Source organism: Hemiscyllium ocellatum, chromosome 12, assembly GCF_020745735.1.
Source record: "Hemiscyllium ocellatum isolate sHemOce1 chromosome 12, sHemOce1.pat.X.cur, whole genome shotgun sequence".
Taxonomy (NCBI): Eukaryota; Metazoa; Chordata; class Chondrichthyes; order Orectolobiformes; family Hemiscylliidae; genus Hemiscyllium; species Hemiscyllium ocellatum.
In genome coordinates, this window is record NC_083412.1 from 36,102,600 (window position 1) to 36,125,110 (window position 22,511).

At 39.1% G+C, this 22,511-nt stretch overlaps 1 protein-coding gene across 3 annotated transcripts in view; it reads right to left on the bottom strand.

Annotated features, from left to right (window-relative positions):
• The window catches only part of scaf4a (SR-related CTD-associated factor 4a), an 85,327-nt gene extending 65,010 nt beyond the window's left edge, over positions 1 to 20,317 (bottom strand). For 2 of the 3 annotated variants that reach the window (XM_060833511.1, XM_060833509.1), the window contains exon 1: positions 20,029 to 20,317. In XM_060833511.1, the coding sequence (XP_060689494.1) occupies positions 20,029 to 20,058 (30 nt within the window). In that variant the 5' untranslated portion in view covers positions 20,059 to 20,317. The remainder of the gene's footprint in view (positions 1 to 20,028) is intronic. The other variant, XM_060833510.1, reaches the window with a different exon arrangement.
• Between the last annotated feature and the right edge of the window lie 2,194 nt (positions 20,318 to 22,511).

A 22,511-nucleotide genomic window follows, 5' to 3' on the forward strand; every position in this document is an offset into this window, starting at 1 on the left:
TTCTGTGTAGATGCATATCTCTTTATGGGTACAAAGTCATACTGATATTCAGTAAACCTTTTGCAACATCATTCAAAGGTTAACCCATAGCGCAGGCTACAGATCACATGCTGTTTGTATTTGCAGGCAGGTGAATTAAAGACAGCAGGTACATGGTGGCTCCCGTAGTTTGACTGTCAATAAGTCTCATAAGGTGCGAAGAGACAAAGTTACAACACACATCATCTAAAGTTTGACACGCCTAAAACTGCACAAAGTAAACGGTCTTTATGTCAAGACCCAGCATTTACTGGAGCAGATTTACTAAAGCAGGACTCGACATACCTGACAGCATGGATTACTGATATCCAAGTAGTTGATGGTAATGGAACCATGGACTTTAGTGGCATGAGCAACTGGGGAGGGAGATTGATTGAGATTCAACCTTGATTGAAAATCCCATTACCAAAGTGTTGTTCCACAGTGTCAGTATTATTCTTATGGTAAAATAACATAAAAAGTTGTTTTAAAGTCAGCATTGGGAAAACAACACTAACATCAGTGAACTAAAATGGGATATACCGTAAGAACTCTACAACAGCTCATAAAACCACAAACATCATGTCTGACAGTCTTGTCACTATACAGAGATAGATGAACTAGCTCATTATATATATATATATATATATATATATATATATATATAAAAAGGCAAGAACAATTAAAAATCTATTTACATTGTCAAGTTTAAAACCGAAGCTCAAGGTTTTGGTTTATTCACTCTACAAAGGCTATGAGAGAATTGGTTTTCAATTAATTAAATCTGCAGTGATTTACTCCAATACTGATCTGCATGAAATTACAATAATTCATAACAATCCAACAAAAATGCTGGAGAACTTAAGAGGGACGATGCTAATCCAAATAATCACACACCAGGAAACAAGGTCAGAAATCAAACAACACCGGGTTTGATTTTTGATCTTGTCCACCCCAGACCAACTTCAGCATCTCTACATCATGACCAAGCAACAAGAGTGTGGTCCTAAATTGCATATTTTCCCGAACTGAAAAAGGATTTCAGCACAAAGTCAGAATAATTGTGGGTCATAAAGCTACACTTTTTTTGGCTGCTATAAAAATACAGTTGCAAGATTATGCCAAGAAATGCTCAAATAAGCAAACTATAAACAGTTTCTTTCAGGTATGTTCAGATCTGATAGAATGCAAGTATAACTACCTGTCAGGAACATCTTGGACTCAAATTATTGCATTTTCACATTTTTACCTTCCAGATTATGGCAACACTGAAAGCTACTTCTGGGTAATCCAAGCTGGCAGAGTATTTTGGTGCCTCTCCTGTTCTGCACTACTAAAACAGCATCCACAACACACACTAATATTTTATCAGCAATTGTGATACTGCCACCTAGCTATCAAGTCTTACTTTGAAAACAGAATCATGAACATCTAGCAATATCTCAAGAGAACTAGCAACTGCTTCTTTAAGCCTCTGAGGCAGCTCTACTCTCGTCTTGAATAGTTCCCAGCATGCTCCTTACAAGATTTAACCTTTAATCTAAAATAAATTGAAAATATTAACAGTCAAGATCAACATAACATTTCGCACAAGACACTGAATCAGCATAGGTGTATAAAACAGTAGTCTTCTGACTAGATGTTACAATATTCACTCAACAAATAAAGGACCAATGCCGAAATGCAAAATCAGGCTCTAACAACAAGAAAATTTTACATCTTCTACATAAACTATTGATCCAATACATAATAAGATCTAGCAAGCAGATTCCATTTTTCCTTTGGCACACTACATCAGCACTGTTTGTACCAACAAAGCGGAGGAAGAATTAAATCCATGCACAGAGCTATCAAATACACTAAATGAGACAAAGGACAACAAATGCTGGAGATCTGGAACAAAAACAGAAATTACTGGAGAAACTCAGCAGCTAGAGCCACGGGACTCAAAACATTAATTCTGCTTTCTTCCCACAGATGCTGCCAGACCTGGTGAGTCTCTTTAACAATTTTGTTTTTGTTTCAAATTATTAAATGTTTGCCTTTAATTAAAAACCCAAGTACACTAGCACGCATGTAGAGTGAACATCAGCAGGTAATAGCAGCATTTACCTGCATAATTAGTCTTCAAACCAATTGCAAGATCTTGAAATTCATCACTGGTTCAAGATGTATCTTATTATTTCATGTTAATGATGATGGCATTCTAAATGCCATTGTTGAAATTGGGAACAACTACCAAAGTATGGGGTGATTTCAACCCTCATGCACTTTAAAATAGAATTTTAGGAAAGGTATACTGATGAAAAATCAATTAAAATCTGGACTCTACAGTTAGATTAAAGATTGACATTTAAGCAGTCTTGCCAAATAAACACACAAAGTGGACAAAGTAAATCAAGGTCATACAGGATCATCTCAATCTTGTGAAAAAATAAGATTTTTATCACACAAAGAAAATATGGAGCAGGATGTTCAGTACATGTGTTCCAAGAACTGAAGTTCTTATTAACCAATGAGGAATAGCAAGCTTCTGATATGGTCACTGTATATTCTATATGGAATAGTTGAATATTTATGGCTGAAAAGTTTCATTGTGTTTTGTATTGTTAGTTGCTAGCTGTCGGAACACCTACTTGTTCTTTCTTAAGGGTATAGCAATGCTCTTCTTGTGCAAGTACTTAACTAACAAGCTACATTTCACAGCACTGCAAGATGATCAGTGAAAATCTTAATGCGATAAAAAGTTCACACAATACACTATGGAAGACGGAATGCAAAAGCAACGTAATCATTCAAACACCACAATTTGAGGAATTAAATAATTACGATACTCTGCTTAAATACCTGTACAAAAACACTTTATAGTGATCAAGAAGTCAGTCAACACCAGCACACTTCAGTGTGTAGTAAATGTTCTTAATTGCAAACAAGGGTGTTAATATTCATACATAACCACAATATTGAGAGATTGAAGTTCCAGTAATAAACAATTCATTCCATAGCCTCTCAACCTTATTTCATTTTATCAACAAAGCTTCTCAGCTTTTCAAACTTGCCCATTGAGTATTTTGTTGCATATTTGCAACATTAAGTTGACATAATCAGGTCCCTTACAAATAAGACTGCAATGTATACAATTATATGAAATATTTTCCAAGCACTTATATTTGTCATAGATCAAAGAACTGAAAAGCCAGAAATGGGCTTTTCTATGATATCTGTTAGGAAATAGGCACAGCCTTCCAAAGTAGGGATTCAAGGCAATCACAACCGTTGTGGAGCTCTGACCAAATTATAACAGCGGTCCTCCCACTCGAAGAGTTGATCTTTACGTCATTGTTTACAGGAATAGTGCCAGAAGACTGAAGAATAGCAAATGCTGTTCCTTTATTCAAGAAGGGGAGTGAAGACAACCCTGGTAATTATAGGCCAGTGAGCCTTACTTCAGTTGTAGAAAAAAAGTGTTGGAAAAGGTTATAAGAGATAGGATTGTTTTGGGGTCACTGCTGTTTGTCATTTTTATGAACGACCTGAATGAGGGTGTAGAAGGATGGGTTAGCAAATTTGAGGATGACACCAAGGTCGGTAGAACTGTGGATAGTGCCAAAGGATGTTGTAGGTTACAGATGGACATAGATAAGCTGCAGAGCTGGGCTGAGAGGTGGCAAATAAAGTTTAATGCAGATAAGTGTGAGGTAATTCACTTTGGAAGGAGCAATAGGAATGCAGAGTACTAGGCTAATCGTAAGATTCTTGGTAGCTTGGATGAGCAGAGAGATCTTGTACATAGATCCCTGAAAGTTGCCATCCAGGGTAATATGAGTTGTTAAGAAAGCATATGGTGTGTTAGCCTTTATTAGTGGAGGGAATGAGTTTCAGAGCCATGAGGTCATGCTGCAGCTTTATAAAACTCTGCTGTGGCTGCACTTGAATGAGTATTGTGTACAGTTCTGGTCAGCGCATTATAGGAAAGGATTCAGAAGAGATTTACTAGGATGTTGCCCAATATGGAGGGAAGGTCTTAAGAGGAAAGGGTGAGGGAATCGAGGCTGTTTTTGTTGGAGAGAAGAAGGGCGAGAGGTGGGTTAATTGAGACACAAGATAATCAGGGGGTTAGATAGGGTGGACAGTAAGAGCCTTTTTCCTCGATGGTGACGGTTAGCATGAAGGGGTATAGCTTTAAAATGAGGGGTGATAGATATAGGACAGATGTCAGATGTAGTTTCTTTACTCAGTTGTAGTGGTGTGGAACGCACTGCCTGCAGCAGTCGTAGACTTGACAACTTTAAGGGCATAGATAATCTTATGGACGAAAATGGAATTGAATCGATTAGATGGGCTTCAGATTGGTTTCACAGGCTGGTGCAACATCAAGGGCCTGTACTGCGCTGTAATGTTGTATGCGTTCTCAATGAGGGAATGCACAATTTTGAAATCTTGAAATGGAGTCACAGAGGAAAAGAATTTGAGAAAACACTGGGTGGGCTATGCCATACTTGCCTTCATTAGTCAGAATATTAAGTACACGAGTTGGGACATCATGTTATGGCTGTACAGGACACTAGTGAGACCAAGTCTGGAATACTGTGCACAATTCTTGTTGCTGTTCTATAGGAAAGATGCTGTTAAACTTGAGGGGATGCAGAAAAGATTTACAAAGGATGTTGCCAGAGTGTTTGAGTTCGAGAGAGAGGCTGAGGCTTTTTCTCCCCTTGGAGCACTGGAAGCTAAGGGGTGATCTTATAGAGGTTTATATAAGTATGAGGGGCATGTATAGGGTGAATAGCCACAGTCTTTTTCCTCGGTGGGGGAGTCCAAAACTATGCAGAGGCTTATGGTGAGAGGGGAGAGATTTAAAAAGGGATCTAAGGGGCAACTTCTTCATGCAGAGGATGGTGCATATATAGAACGAGCTCCAGAGGAAGTGGTGGAGGCAGGTACAATTACACCATTTAAAAGGCATCTGGATGGGTAAATGAACAGAAAGGATATAAAGGGACACGGGCCAAATGCTGGTAAATGGGACTAGGGCACATTAAGATTGCTGCTCAGCATGTACGAGTTGGAGGGAAGGGTCTGTTTCCATTCTGTACAACACAATGACTTCATAAATAACTATTATATTCAAATGAACAATGTAATAGGCCAAAATCTACACTATCAATGAGACGCATCTAGTGCTTGTTATGAGATGAAGAAGACACCACAGCAATGTGAAATCAACATTACTTTTAAAAAGGTAAATATGGGACCAGCATAAATTTGGGCTATTTTATCACTATTACACTAGTTTTCAGTTGGAGTCTTTCTGCCAATTTGGGAATAATTTCAGAAAACCTTTATTTTGAATTTTACAAAAATACTTCTACAAACAGTTTAAATTTTCTACAATGATGCATGTTTCCTAAATCAGACTTCCTAATTCCCTTCAGCAACCTGCCATATACAGAATGTGGTGCACTACCTGGATGCCACACCCATGACTGCTCTGCCTTGCTGCACTTCACACCAGGTGGGTATCTTTGAGCAATCAAATTTTATGATCCGCAGTCTTAAATCTCATGCCACAAGGATTATGTGTAAATCTATTTGAGGTCAGTGAAAAGCAACCCCGCTGTACTAGTGGAAACAAAGTCTGACTCACCCCAACAGAATAATTAAATGACTCAGAAATTTCATCTTTAAATTTCTTCTTCATAGGTTCAAAGAATGGGTCTTAAAAATTCCTGAAGAAATACAGACCTAAATTACAGTACATTTACATGAAATCATTTTTAAAAGGAATCCCAGACTATGTTTGAAAAAAAGGCAGTTAAAAGAAGAATCTATTCACACATACCGTTGAACAATCGAAAAGTGCCAATCCTCAACTTCTGACAAAATGACTACAGTAGCCAGCCTCCTCCAAAATCACAATTCAAAACATACAATACACAGGCATGAATATCCAGATACATACATGAAAAACACAGCATAACAGTTTATCTTACAAAATACAATGCTGCTTTCACTAAGAGAACCTTTAGCTATGTTATGCTATGTTGTCTCTTCAGGATTTCAATTAGAGCTGCAGAATCAAATTGAGGTATTCCACTGATTTCAATCTGCCAACTGCTGAGGCTCCATCAGTCAAGTACCTCAATTTCAAATTGGAGGTATATAAACCAAGGCAGACTCATGGAGGAAATACTTCTGGCGATTTCAAACAAAATGTATGCAGGAAAGTTTCATGCTTGTCATGATTATCTCATTTCATTTCTTTATGCACTTGTAGGTCATTGACATGCAAGATTACAGAAGCTTCAAAATATTATGCCATCTGCTGACAATTTTTGCTTGATTGTTTTTATCTTTTGCTGATAGTCTTGAGTGGTGATTTTTATCCTTGTATTCAAGTTAAACAGATAATTCTGCGACCTACTCAGATGAGGTACATCAATATTTTATCAATGCAATATTAGAAATGCAATACAAAGTTTACTTTTGAAATTCAACATGCACCCACAAGACAGATTTCTTGTGAGGTAATCCTTTGAATAACACGAGAGCAAGCAAATGCTTGTAATACTGAGTACAGGCCAATTCAGAAATGAGAAATGGTACATATTAAATGGAGAGATGCTAAAGAATGGCAAAATGATAAGCAATACAGTCCATTCGGGTATAATGTGTTTGGTCAACATGAATTGACTCTGACTTGACTGACAAATATTGGAAGCTGTTTGGATAATATGAACTTTCTACTGAACAGGTATAGCAATTTTATATAGCTATCTTCTACAGTGAAATTCTCTGTAGCATGATTTTCCATAGAGCGAATTGCAGAGAAACAAAATGTTATACCAGAATGCACTGTATAGAACGTTACAAGTCAAAATCTTAAATACTGGCCCATCACAAACTTTTTAAACTGATCACGAGAAGCACCTGCAATTGGATAAATGGCACCTGGCAATATTTAATGAGGCACTGCTAAATAAAACTGTGTGCCAGTTATTTCATACAGTTTCAAGGAGCGTTTTACACTACATACAAACATGACAAGTTATAGGGGAAGATTTTAAGAAAGCTCAAATTATGATTTGTATTATTAATTATGAAAGTCATTCAGGAAGTGAAGATTTCAAGTAGATTCACTGATTTGGTTTTATGACCCTATAATCATGAGAAAAGCATGTTGGCACAAACATGCCTGATGTGTGTGGTAGAACTGCACTAAGGAAACAAAATAATGAACAGGGACAGTAAAAAGGAATGGGAAACAGGTAGAAACTGAAGATGTTTAAATCTAAAACAGGTAGTCAACAAATTATGGTAAAAATTAAATGGAAAGTTAGCTATTCCAGGTATTGCAAAAGTATGTTTAATGTCCGTTGGATTCGAATTGTTATCCATTACTGACTGCTAGAAATTGTCATAGTCCAGATTTTGCGGTGGCAGCTTTGCTAAAATTGCCAATATTTCTCAAACTGACAACACCTTCTGGAGTTGCACAGAGTTAAATGCAGACATCCAAAATTTACTGTCAGTGATCATATCTGTTCAGTTCCTCCATAGATTTGCCTTCTTGGTACTTCCAGGTAGTCACAATGTGAAATCCATGAACTGTCAAGAATTTTCAATTTTAATCCTTTTGTCCAAAACATATAGAAAAAACTAGTTTGTTCAATGAAGTATTGATGAGCTTTTAAAATGGCTTACTAAGTTCACATTTACTGAACAATCACCTTGCTTCTGAAAAAGTGATTTTCATTTTTAAATTCCTCAACTTCACGAGAAATTCCAAAATGTTATCTGAAAACTTAAATTTCAATCCACTCCTTAATTCTATATCACAATGTCAATCCTTCTTTGGTGACGTGTAATATGCGAGCAGTATATTTTTCTACCTGGTACGCTCCCAGGGGAATACTTCAGCTTAAATTGTTGGTTCACCAACTTGTTGACATCCAGGACTAGGGAGTAATACATTTAGAATTTGAGGAATTTCAAGACTGAAATGTTTGGACAATATGGGTATCATGGAGTAGGAAAGTTGAGGTGAGGTAGACAAATAGACATCATGTTATGACAACACAGGCTTTCAGTGCGCAATGGTGGACTTCTCTTATAAGTCTTGCTATGTTGTGATACTTAAATACAGTTGTCAACTTAGCAGAGGTGCAAAAAAGCTTAATTTTCAAGAATTTTAATTCTTGGTACTTATGAGATGTACGTTTTTAAGAATGTACACTTGATATCTTTGGTTCAAAATGACAGATTTATTTTTGGAATTGCTTTCACCAGTGTCTGAATTAGTATTACTCTTGTTTAAGTCACAAGGTTCTGGTTTCAAGTACTATTCAAAGATCAAGGCTGACATCCAGTGGGGGTGGGTTCTGTTGCTGGAGGTGTTATAGATAATAAACCATGGTCGAATCTCATCTCTCATTGACATAAAAGATATTCTGGCACTATTTTGAAGGACAGCAAGGGAATTAATACCTGCATTGTCTAATATTTATCATAGAGTAAAACCATTTATCTAGTCATTACCACTTTGCTGTTTTTGGTAGCTAGCTGTCTGCAAATTTTCTACAAGTGATTACAATTCAAAACTACCTCATTGGCTGTCAGCTAATTTGAAACCTCCAATGGGTTTGAAAGGCTCCACTTAAATGCTCATATTCTTTTAATTTATCTGCCACAGCTAATTATCTACCTGCAGTGGATAAAGTGATCACCAAAGATTCCTATTGAAAGGGAGTGCAAAATAGGTAGAAAACAATAGTCAAATGAAGCAGAAAACATTTTCCAGCGAATCAAAGCTCACTTCCTTCACTGCCTGTAAGCACAGTTTCCAAATACAAAGACATTGTCTCAGGATGCATCTTTCTCCTTCCATACACAGCAAACAATGTGACATCTGATTCACAGGAGACCAATTATTATTTAAAGCAACATGTAGCTAGCTGTACTGCAATGTTATTAATCATAACTGAAATCAAAAATAAGAACAAAACTCCAGCACATTATGACACTTGACCCAAACGTTCAGCTAAAACAATAAGAAATCTAGTCTGGAATATCTATCATTCTCCAAGTAATAAAAGCATTACTACATCATACCTTTATTTCTTGGTCTTCCCACATCCCTTAAAATTTAACCAAATTAACGTACAAACATATTGCAGCCTTCATTATTTGCCATTAATCGATTACTCATTACTGCCATAATTATATCAAGCACTAAATAACTCTCATATCAAGTCATTGTTAACAATTAAGAAACCACACAAAATCACTATTAGATACTGGAAAGGCACTTTCCATGTTGAAACATCAAGTTTGAAGATATTCCTCATTAAATTATGGTTAGCTAAAATATCTTTCTGGTAATTTTACTATTGCTTTCAATTTTACTATAGGGCATGGATTTTAAACAAAATATCACACACGCTTAAAACTTGTTAACTTCAATTAACATTGCGACAAGTTCACTAAGCAATAGATTTGTAGTCACAATTACCTCACCTGTTGTGTTCAGAATACTTAAGCCAGACACTGCATGTGAAAACCAAATCCAATTTAACTCATGACCAAATTGCTGCTTGTTGATCACGTTGTTCTCTACAAATCTTGCCAAATCAGCCCACAACAGTAGACAACTCCATTTATATTGCCAGATTGTCCTAACTGAACATTAGGATCTTCAAAGATTTGAAAAGAGGTCTTAATTAGTGCATAAATTTTAAATCAGAGCACCAAATTTTGTTATCTACCATTTCAAAAGAATGAAAAATAACACATTCATTTAACCATTACTTGCAGCTCTATGGCACTCAAAAACAATCACTCCTGATCTAACCATACTGATTTCCCACAGAATGTCAATTCACAGAATTAAATTTGAACATTCATGCCTTTGACAAAATCCTAGTGGGGGAAGAAACTAAACTAAAACTTTGTCTTCATCTCATTATTTAAGAGATGGGATTAAAGATGAGACTGAAAGAAGGAAAAAAATAACTACCACACTCCACAAAGGAGCAAGCAGACCTAAAGATTAATCTGGGCAATAGCTGGATGGACCCACAAGTCAAATGAACTCCTTCTAGAGTTGCTCTCCAAGTCAAGAAAAAGAATAATCTATACAGACCAAGTCCTATGCCCCCCCCCGCCCTCATGTCTTAATTCTCCTCTGTGCTATCTCCCTACTTATACCCACCAAACAAACCAGAAACAGCGAGGTTTGAAGTTCAGCAAGCCAGCTGGAGCCAGGAACTGGAAACAATATGCCAGCTCCCAGGCTATGCTGACCAAAACAAATCACTGATACAAATTTGAACATTAAAAAATTTCATACCATAGATTGAACCATGTCTGGCCATGAGTTGTTAATCATTCTATTTCAACACACAATGCACCACTAAGTCACTTATAAGTAATCTATACAACTCAACTATAATGCAGGTTTAAAACATTATCTTGCATCAAATGTAGATTCTGTTGCTCTACTTGAGAAATTTCTAATTATGTGTATAGAAGTAACGGAAACACAAGATGAGACTTAAATGGAACATTGTGCCCAATTATTTTCGACTGCCTGTGGTAAAATAAAATTTTAATTAGATTGGACTCCAATATAAATCTTTACATTGGATAATTAAGTCAACTTGGTGTCCCCCCCAAAGTCCCATGGATAAATGCATGGTACAATCCAACTCTCAGTCATTCGCATACAGCCTCTAAGTTCCTCAGTGTTCAGATTACTTCCTCGAAGGGCACATCATTGAGTGTTATTGGAAAGAGAGCCATGCTCAGCCTCCAAAAACTTAATGAATCAACCCACCAAGCTCACTCCTGACTTAAACACAAGTAATATCACAAATTAATAAGGCACCTGGGTAAACACTACCCTGATGAAATTTCACCCATCGTGAATCCCTACCTCCAGGAAAAGGGCAAGACAAGAAAACCTGCGGAAACATACAAAGATTAAAAATGAAGTTAGAAAATAAACTACAGTTGTTTTGATAAAATTAACACCTCAAATGAAACTCCATTTTATTTCTCATACTGGCATTATGGTACCCATGGACCACATTAGGATGCACAATGTTTTGAGACCTTAAAAAGCTGTTAACATTTCCATGGTGTGCTGCAATGGTTAAAAAAACATTTCAGTCTGTTGCTTACTTTCAAAAAACCAACTTGCTCATTGCTCAACGAATTTCCCAAGATGAATACGTGTCACTCTTAAAATGTTGTGTATTTGCGTTAGTTAATTAGAAATATAGTATACGCAAGAGTATCATAAACAATGATGCACATGCATCCTAGGTTAGGTTTCCAAACTTAGGTTTCCACTGCAAGATTTTAAAGAGGATTCAATTTGAGGCAGGTGAATTAGTGAACAACTAATTTCATTTCAGAGTATTTAAAAAAAAGGAAGAAACTGAAAATGTATGAATCCTAATTTTCCCAACAGCAGGAATTTTACAATTTCAAAGGATTGTTAAAAATGATTCCAAATTGAGGGAATGAGAACTCAAATGATTATCCAAATCAGTCATGTCTGATTAATCAAACTGCATTTTTTGAGAAAGAAGTATCCTGGATCAGGCAAGTCTTGTGGATGTTGTATATGTGGACTTTAATTTTTAAAAATTGCTAAGATGTCATAAAAGGATTCAGTGATGAAAGGGCATGGAATTGGAGGAGGCTGTGTGACGGGGCATTGTAATTGGTTGCTTGGAGGAAAATAAGATAATCAATAAAACATTTTCAAATTCAAAGAAACATTGTGAACTAGAGCTTCAGAAAACAACTGGCAATAAAGTAACAATTGCCCATCCAAGTTTGTAAAGGACGGGATGGGAACAGGTACCAAAGCAATCAAAGCTAATGGAATGGCTGCCCTTTATCCACAAGAGGCTAAAATAGTGAAGATATGTTTGGATGTCAGTGAATTGTAGTGGTGATCTCTCCTTGTGGTGTTTTACCTCATCTCCATACCACTACAATGAAAGAGTGGTGATCAGGAGTTTGTATATTAATGTTGATGTCTGGAATTCACACCCCATTTCTGAAATACCTGAAGATGGTTGAGATCTTTCCTTCACCATAGCATCACATCAGGTTGTTTTAAGGTGGCTCAACTGTTCAGCTCCATTCACAGACAGGCAGACAAAATGACCCACAGCAGCTAAACAATCTTTCACAATCATGAACAGCAATATTATTGCCTAATGCCTCAACATCTCACAGGTAATTGTTCACGAGATGATTTACTGATCTGGCCATATCATCACAGCTATTTTGTGTATTTTGCACCAAATGTTTATGTCCCAATCCCACAAGACTCCGCAACCAAGATGATCCAAGTCAGGAATGTAATAAAATTCAAGCTACAACACACCAGAACAGATCCGTTTTTTTTAAACCACCATATAGTCAAATTCAATATCAACTTTGCCAGTGGTGCGTTGTGACATGTATGACCTTCGGGATACAACTGTTCAAAGCAAGTACCACCCTGTTACATATATTGCAACATAACAGATCTACATTCCTTCACTGATGTCAAAAGCAGCTCATGCAGACAGATCAGAATGTTTCATAGGGAAGGATCACAATGATAAATGGTGAAACATCATCTTCAACTCTCAAGGAAACTCAAGATGGACAAGAAATGCAGTATTGCTAGAATCAGCCTCACTCCAGGAATTGTTTTTAAAAAACATATCACAATATTATAAACATTCCTTAGCAACATTTATCAATTATTGCAAACCTTTAGTACCAAGGATTGTGACGCACAAAGTCTAGGATTTGCGTACACTTCAAGTAGTTTTTTTCTCCAATAAACAGAGCACATCAACTTGGTCCATCATGCACACACACATCTCATGCTTGTTCTAGTCTCATCCCCTGCCTTTTCTTCACAACTCATTCAATTCTTTCTTTGAATATTTATCAAATTACCTTTTTTGAATATAATAGTGACTGTTATGGCCTGTTGTGGTAATATATTCCATGGTTTAAAATACCTTCTATCATTCTTCTTTGTTCTTCCAGCATTAGCGATATTCATATATTTATGTAACTTTTTTTCGCTAGCTCAATGACTGAAATAACTCCATTCTGTCTATAAGCTACTAGTATGAATATCATTTCAATCATGGAGAAGTCAGAACTTTATGTAGTAATAACCAGTGTCCAAACCTGTACATGTCATTAAACAATCAAAATTTTGAAATGCTCTAGCTCTATTGCAAAGTATCGGAAAACTCATATACTAAATAACCACTTAGGCCCTTAATATCTAATGGCAAAACATCTGCGATGCAGCAGACTTCACATTCAAATCTTTGAAAACAAATTTTGGAAGTTTATGGAAAATCTTATTCATTTCACGTTCAATGGAGGTGACGTTTTCAGAGATCAATTAAACATATTAGAACATTTTATTTTAAGAATGTGAAATTGCCTGACTTCAGCTAATTGCTTGCACACACTTCTTAGAAATCTTTCTGGATTTTATGATGGCCTTTCTTCAAGTATTTTACCTGCAGATAGGCTTTCCCCAACTGAAAATTGAGCTATTGAGGAAAGGCTCATCTCTGCCATGTTTCTGAAACACCCCTATTGTGTCCAATGTGAATCCGGATAGTCCTCATTAAAGGGTATGTAGAAGACTTGGTGATGGCTGTTCCTATACAAACTGCACCTGCCAAGACCAAAGTCAACTGCATGCACCTAGTGACCATTGTATGCCAAAACACCAGATTGATAACCACCTGAATATATCAGACTTTATCTCTTCCACTCCTTAACAGAATGAACCACAAATGATCAATAAGTTTTGTCCTCCGAAGTGAATCACAACATAGAGAAATCATTTTTTATTGCTGTTTGCCTTACAGTGTGTCTGCTTTCGGTTCTTTAGAGGGATAAGCATTTATACTTTCATAATACAAACTATGTGCTAACCAGTTCTACATCTTGATTTAATAAATGTTGTTTTATTCTAAGTCAATAGTTTTGCATTAAAGAAAGCTGGGATTATCGTTAACTGGAGACTTGGCTGAGGTACTCTCATCAGACTTAGGAAAATTACAGTTCAGAGGATTTGATGAGCTCAGAATTAGAAAAAAAACTTCACTGATAAATGACATTTCAAGGCTTGTGATGAGCCAGGTGGCCTACATTTACCTCAAGAAAAATTTAAATTAATGAAACTCACAGCTAAAAAATTAAAAGCAGTCTTGTAAATAAGGGTACAATCAGTAATAATCAGAAGAATTGTCCTGACATCATTAGAAATGTAAATTATTGAATGGCATCCCAGAGTTTGAAGGCTAAATTTTGAAAGCAACAGATGGTTTACATTTATTTGGAACATTCAATGCATGCCATATTGCAATGCAATGGGTTGCCAGGGTTAGCGAGTTTTCAATTTTTGTGTTAGCACCTCAGAAAAAGACGGTCAGTAATTCAGTTTAGGAACAGAGATGGCGCAAAAAGCTGCAACTAAGGGACAAAAAGAATACATGTTAGCCAATCCTGCACCTTAAGCAGAAAAAATTATTAACAGTGTTAACACTAGAAAGCAGGTGGGATCTCAAGTTTCATGTTCATGAAGGAAAAGGAGACTGAAAGATTTACCTAGGTTGTTACTAGAAGAAAATTCCACAATAACCATCATGAGCTTTCAGAAGGTTGGAAGGGGGGGGGGGGGGGGGGGGGGGGGGGGTGAAGATAAAAGAGAGAGAGAGAGAGAGACAGAGAGAGCGCGGGGTGGGGAACAGACAGTGTCTGTTAGGAGCTGTGCCTCACTAAAGTTGGGACAAAGAAAACAGACAATAAATAATCAGAGATGTCACTGATTTTCAAACCACAAATGTAGTCAAACCCAAGCCCATAGTCACAATGTGTTGGAGGTTCTCTTAGCCAAGTGAAACCTGAAATGATAACTGATGATCACCATGACCTTGCTGCATTGGAGAATAGTTGGACAGCGGATGAAAAAAATCAAGTCAATTCCAGAAAATATTTCCAAAAAGAGAAGTGCATATTTTGGAATTATTCACAAGACCACTGGAGCAGAAATTGTGTTATTGGCCCACTGAGTCTGCTCTACCATTCGATCATGACTAATAGGATTTTCAACACCATTTTGCTGCTTTCTCCCCATAACCTTTGATCCCCTTGGTAATTAAGAACATATCTTATCTCTGCCTTAAATATACTTAATGACCTGGCCTCACTAACTTCTGCTGCAATAAATTCCAGATTCACGACTCTTTCACAAAAGAAGTTTCTTCTTATCTCTGTTTTGAAGGGTATTCTCTTTACTCACAAGCTGTGCCCTCGGGTCCTCGTCTCTCTTGCCGATAGAAAATCTCCCCAACATCCAACAACCACTCTGTCCAGGCCAAATAGGAATTCCGTAAGTTTCAATTCAATCCCCCCTCGTCCTTCTAAACTCCACAGAGTACGGTCGCAAGGTCCTCAAATGTTCTTCATATATTTAACATTTCATTCCAGAAATCATTCTCGTGAACCTGCTCCAGGGCCAATACATCCTTCCTGAGACATGGGTGCAAAGTTGCTCACAATACTCTAAATCTGGCCAGACCTGAGCCTTATAAGCCTCAGAAGTACATCCCTGCTTTTACATTCTAGCCCGCTCGAGCTGAATGACAACATTGTATTTGGCTTCCTAATTACTGACTCTACCTGCAAGTTTACTTTAAAAGATTCTTAGACTATATAAAGTCCCTTTATACTTCAGATTTCTGAATTTTCTCCCCACTTAGAAAATAGTCAATGCCTCTATTCTTCCGACCAAAGTGCATGATCAAACACTTTCCGACATTGTATTTCATGTCACTTCTTAGCCAATTCTCCTAACCTGTCTAAATCTTTCTGAAGCCTTCCTGCCTCCTTAATACGACATGCCCCTCTACCTATCTTTGTGTCATCTGCAAACGTAAGTAGAATGCCATCATTTCCTTCATCCAGATCATTCATGTACAACTTGAAAAGCTGTGGTCCTTGTGGAGTACTACTTGTGACTGGCTTCCATTCAGAAAAGACCCTTTTATCTCCACTCTCACCATTATTCTTTGAAGTAGGAGTAATGCGTGCTGTGGACAAGTGTATATAATTTTTTTTTAAAAAAAGTGAAGTTAAAGTTGAATGCAGAAAACAATACCTCGTGTAGTAGGGGTTAGCACATTGGCATGGATAGAAGATTCGCTAGATAATAGGAAACAGTAGCATAAATGAATTATTTTCTGGTTGGTTAATATAATAATTGGTGCGCCACAAGGAACAATAGGTGCAACCTAAACATTTAATAACTTACACAAATAGCTTGGAAGAACTAACTAATGGTATGGCTGCTAAATTTGGTGATCATACCAAGAAAGACAGGAAAGCAAGTGTGAAGGTCACGAGTATGAAATTGACTCCATGGGTTCAGTAGGGGCAAAGATCACGGACTTCATTGACATGGTTCGCTGTTGTGGAAAGGCTAATATCATTAAAGACCCATCACATCCCAATTGTGATCTCCTACAACTTCTGTCAGGTAGAAGACAGAAGTCTGAACACACGCCAACAGGTTCAGGAACAGCTTTTTCCCAGCTGTTAGTCAACTGATGAATGGATACTTGAGCATCACATAATGCTGACCTTGCTCAAGCTGATCTCGCCTAGCACATAATCTGCTCAATGTAATCTGTTTGCCCCTGTCTAAGTCTTTTGATCTGTACATCCTTGCTTACTATGATATGCTTGTACTGCTCGTAAACAAAGCTTTTCATTGTACCTCAGTACATGCAACAATAAATAAATCAAGTACATAAATTATTGGTAAGCAAGACAATGAAAGATTTTCACAGCAGGCAGTAATGTGGAGGAATCAAATATGTTCTTATTGAATGACAGGGTTAGCTCAAGGGAGCAAGTGGCCTTTTCCTCTTTAACTAGAGTGTTAAGTTATATCATTTACTTTTATTAATGCATTGAATATAACGTTTACTGAAAATGAATGTGGATTTTTATTTTCTCTAATCATTAGAGATCTCTATTGGGATCTCAATAACCTTTATAAGATTATTTGCACGATGTTTACTTTCAGAAGTTCTCCAGTATTCACACTTCGAAATCTTCAAGGCTTCTCTCTTCTCAATCCAACATTTTTACCTCTGGCATCCTGCAAGGTTCCACCCTTGAATTCTATTGCACATAATACCACCAGTAACATGTGAAAACACTCAGTTTTAAGTCAAACGAGTACACCCAGCTGTACCTCAACACCAACTCTCTCCATTCCTATCCTGAAGCTTTCAGCCTGCCTATCCACATTCACCTTAGGTTCCCATCAAACTTTCTTCCACTCTCTCCTTCCACTCATTCCTGGAACATCTGGATAACAAGAATACCAAAGTCAGACTCCCTACTTACTGACAACGGTTTCACCTAAAATATAATTCCAACCAAACTTTTTTCCAAACTTCAAGATCTAGGTCTCTGCTCTCTGCAACCGAATCATTGACGTCCTGGCCCACAGACCGTAAACAGTAAGAATAGGCAACAACATCTCCCCCATAATAATCCGCAAAGCTAACGCCCTGCAAGGCTGCATACTCAGCTCCCTACTATATTCCATATACATGGCTGTCGCCAAATTTCATCCTAACTCTATCTACAAGTTTGCTGACAACACCACAGTTGTAAGCGAGGGTTCTTGAAGATATCGTGCAAAGATAATCTCTCCCTCAACGTCAGCAAAACAAAAGAGCTGGTCATTGACTTCAGGAAGATGGAGTGTCTACATCAATGGTGCTGAGATGGAGATGGTCAGGAGTGCCAAGTTCCTAGGAGTGATGATCACCAATCACTCCTGGTCCACCCACGATGTAACAGTCAAGAAAACACAACAATGCCTCTACTTCCTCAGGAGGCAAAGGAAATTCAGCATATCTATTCAAGACTCTTATCAATTTTTGTAGATGCACAATAGAAAGAGTTCCATCCAGATGCACCACAGCTTGGTATGGCAACTGCTTTGCCCAGACTCATTAAAAAAAAGAGAATTGTGAATGCAGCCTCATCCATCCACAAACCAACCTTCCACCTGTTGGTTCCATCTACACTTCTCGTTGCTTCATGAAGTCAGCCAACTTAATCAAAGACCACTCTCTTCCACCCTCTTCCTTCCGGCATAAGATATAATAGTTTACATACAGGTAAAAACAGATTCAAGAACAGCTGCTTCTCTGTTGTTATTAGATTTCTGAATGGACCTCAAATTTTAAATTTAATGTGCACCTTCTCTGCAACCATAACATAGTATTCTTTGCTCTATTCTATTACCCTAAAAGCATTTGTATGGTATGACCTGCCTGTACTACACACAAATCAAAACATTTTGCTGTACCTAGGTATGTAACAAAAGTAACTCAAATCTTATGATTTCTCAACTCTACTCATTCTTAGTATTTATTTGCCACTTCCACAGTCTACCCCTTTCTGCCTAATATTTAATCTCCATCTCCTGCTTATATTAATTTGCATCCAGGACACACCTGATGAAGCAAATACCAATGATGATCACTGCTCCTTTAATCCAAACATAGTAGGGGGTGCAGCTAAATAAGAAATCAGTATTTAGCAGTACTGGATATCCTACAAATGCTAGCTTTCTTTCTGTATATTACTTTCACACACTCAGTCAAATTATTGTTTTGGAATGGGGACAAATGTCAGATCTGAAATATGGCATATTGAAACAAACACAAGTAAACTTTGTTTTAATAATTTTAACTGTAAAATAAAAGTCTTCCAATACATCTGAAAAACAAGGATTGATTTAATGTATTAGTCCCTCCATGTTATAACACCAGCTTCTGACCAAATGATCAAGCCACTGAGAAATAATAGAATCCCTCCCCATATCACCTAATAATTTGAGACACTGCAAACAAAAGAAATTTGGATAATTGTGTTATCCAAAGCAAAGAAAGAGGTGCTAAAGAAGCGGACTTATCGTCAACTTATACATGCTATTTAAAGCTAAATAGCATGTCTTCCATAAACATCGAAAAATTACACAATAAGCTAAAATTCAAAAATTGATAAGTACTGGTTGAGGTGTTTTGTTCAATCCTGGTAAATACTATTGACTGATGACCATGTGAGATCAAAATACGTTACTGCAGTAAATCAGACTTCAAACGATGTCGCGTTTGAAGTAACAAACGATACGAATGGTAGAAAGTCCAAACCAATTATAAAAATAAGCTAACTTTTTGAGAAAAACTGAAGGGTGCCAAAAAGGGCCGACGGAATGGTTTGGCGCGGCGCTGTGTAGGCCGCGATCCAGCCTCCTTAAACCGCGAACTGAGCCCAGGTCGAGGGAGCGGAGGGAGACATTGTCCTCACTCAGTCCTCGGGCCTGACAGGACTCCACCTTTCGCTAAAACACACACACACACCCACACACACTCTAATAGGACAACACAATAGCAACCAACCGCCTGTCGCCCTGCTTGACCTGGCAACAACGATCGGCTGCAATGCCGCACCGCAAAGCGGAGGAAGAGGCACAGAGAGAGAGAGAGATGGGGACAGGATTGAATGTCCTGCCTCGCCCCGCTCCCCAGCCCAAAATAGGAGGCCGGGCTGCCGCCCTTGAGGCTGACACGGCTGCTTCAATCGAAATAAACGTATCCGCCGCAGAGCGGGCCCGCCGCCATGGCGCACCGCGCTCAGCCCGCCGCCTCCATCTTCTGATTGTTCACCAACACCGGGCCTATTCCCACCCAGCTCCTCCACTCAGACAATAATGTGACGGCCTACTGAGAGAGGAGGAGGAGGAGGGGGGGGGGGGGGGAAGAGTAGGGGAGAAGGAGAATAAAGCTCGGTTTCGGCTGACATTTTCCCTGCTCCCATCCAGCGGCGGCGAGGAGACGAGAGATAAAGGCCAGCCGAGCGGCTCCTGCTCGCACTCACCTCATCGTTAAAGGCGTTGACGGCTTCCATGCTGCCGGTGCCGGGGGAGGGAAGGGGGGGAAGGGTCACCGTGCTCACTCTGCTCTGTCAGAGGTCCAAGCTCCGGCTGCGGCCCTAACCGGGTTCCTGCGGCGCGATTCGGTTCGTCTCGTCTCGTCCCCGTCCCGGCTCTCACCTCCAAAGCTGCTTCACACGCGCCTCAGTCAACATGGCGGCGGCTGCACAACATCGCCGCACTGTCTGCTGGGAATAGGTCTGCCAGTGGCGCCCGGCAACCGTCTGCTCTCAGGCAAGGGGAAGGCGCTCCATGCGCATGCGGAGGCCGGCAACGGTCTGCATCCCGCAATGGGGGGAAGGCGCACCGTGCGCATGCGGACACTAGCAACCGCCGTGCAGGGAAGCTTAGTGCGCATGCGGACACCGGCAAGAGCCGTGCAGGGAAGCTTAGTGCGCATGCGGACACCGGCAAGAGCCGCGCAGGGGAAACTTAGTGCGCACGCGGAGGCCGGCAACCGTGAGCTTCTTTCCGAAAGAGGGGCAAGGGTATGAAAGGGGCGCATGTGAGGACCACAGTGTGCTGGGTGGTAGGTTATCGATCCCATATTGTACCTCAACTATATTTTGCAACAAAAGTGATTCAAGATCACTATTTTCACAAGCACTCCAATTGTCTTCCAACTCTCAAATCGGAATGTCTCTTACACTTAAGTTGCTGATTTCACATTTTTCTGATGCCTCTCGAATGTGATACAGTTACAGCCAATGTTATCGCACTTGGAGGAAGATTTGGAAAGCAATACAGACAGGGGATTCTACACGTAGGGGTACAGCAAGCGCTTCTGCAGCCAAAGATATGATTCTGGGATCCAGGATGTCACTGAGTGGCTGCAAAGCAATCTGAGACAACAAAGTAATCAAACAAACAAAATTAAGAGCAAGAGTAGGCCATTTGGCCCCCAGAGTTTGCTCTACTATTTAACAAGAACATGGCTGTCTGATCATGACCTCTACTTTCCTCACTACTCCTGTATATGTTGACCCATTATGGATAAGAATCTATTTAATTCAGCTTTAAAAAGTATAAAATGATGTTACATCTATGCTGTCTGGAAAGATGATATTCAACCTACCAAGGTTTTACCCATTTGCTTAACCTCATAATATATCATTCTGCAAACTCTTTGTCTCAGCAGTTGTCTGGTGTGTCATTCGCAGACTCAATTGGAGGTCATTCACTTTCATCATTACTGTCATTAGAATGTATTGTCAATAACTGTGGACCCTTGTGGCACACCACTAGTTGCCATTCTCTAAATGGCCCCCCTCATCCCAATTCTCCATCTGCTATTGTTTAGCCCACCCTTTATTCGGCACCATAAGCTTTAAACTGAATAAGTAGCTCTCAGTGCCGGCAAAACCAAGGAACTCATTATTGACTTTCGACAGGATGTTACTCATGCTCCCCTACACATTAACAGCACAGAGGTGGAACGAGTGGAGAATGTCAAGCTCCTGGGAGTTGTCATCAACAATAAGCTTTCTTGGACTCTTCTTGTGGATGCACTGGTTACCAAGGTCCAACAATGTCTCTTCTTCCTCAGGCAGCTGAGAAAATTTGGCATGACAGCAAATACCCTTGCCAACTTTTATTGGTGCACCATCGAGAGCATTCTGTCTGGATGTATCACTACCAGGTATAGCATCTATACCATTCAAGATCGGAGATGGTTACAGAGAGCGGTGAATTTGGTGCGGACAATCACAATGTCCAACCTCCCATCTGTAGAATCCATCTACCAGGCCCGCTGTCAAGGAAACACTGCCGGCATTCTCAAAAATCCATCGCACCCTGGCAATTTTTTCTGTAACTTCTACCATCAGGGAGATGGTGCAGAAGCCTGAACACATGCACCAGCTGGTTTCAAAACAGTTTCTACTCTGCTGTTGTTAGAAGACTGAATGGACTCACAAACTCTTAGCATTCGCCTGTACCTGTGTTTTAGTTTTTGCCGCTGTTTACCTATTATTTACTTAGCTATGCTATTTAACTATGCGAGCTGCCTGTATTGCTCGCAAAACAGAGCTTTTCACTGTGCCTCGGTACACGTCATAGAGTCATAGAGATACACAGCATGGAAACAGACCCTTCAGTCCAACCCGTCCATGCCAACCAGATATCCCAACCCAATCTAGTCCCACCTGCCAGCACCCAGCCCATATCCCTCCAAACCTTTCCCATTCACATACCAATCCAAATGCCTTTCAAATGTTGCAACCATACCAGCCTCCACCACTTCCTCTGGCAGCTCATTCCATACACGTACCACCCTCTGTGTGAAAACGTTGCCCCATATTTCTCCTTTATATCTTTCCCCTCTCGCCCTAAAGCTATGCCCCCTAGTTTTGGACTCCCCAACGCCAGGGAAAAGAATTTGTCTATTTATCCTATCCATGCCCCTCATTGGAATTCTTGCAAGTAGATA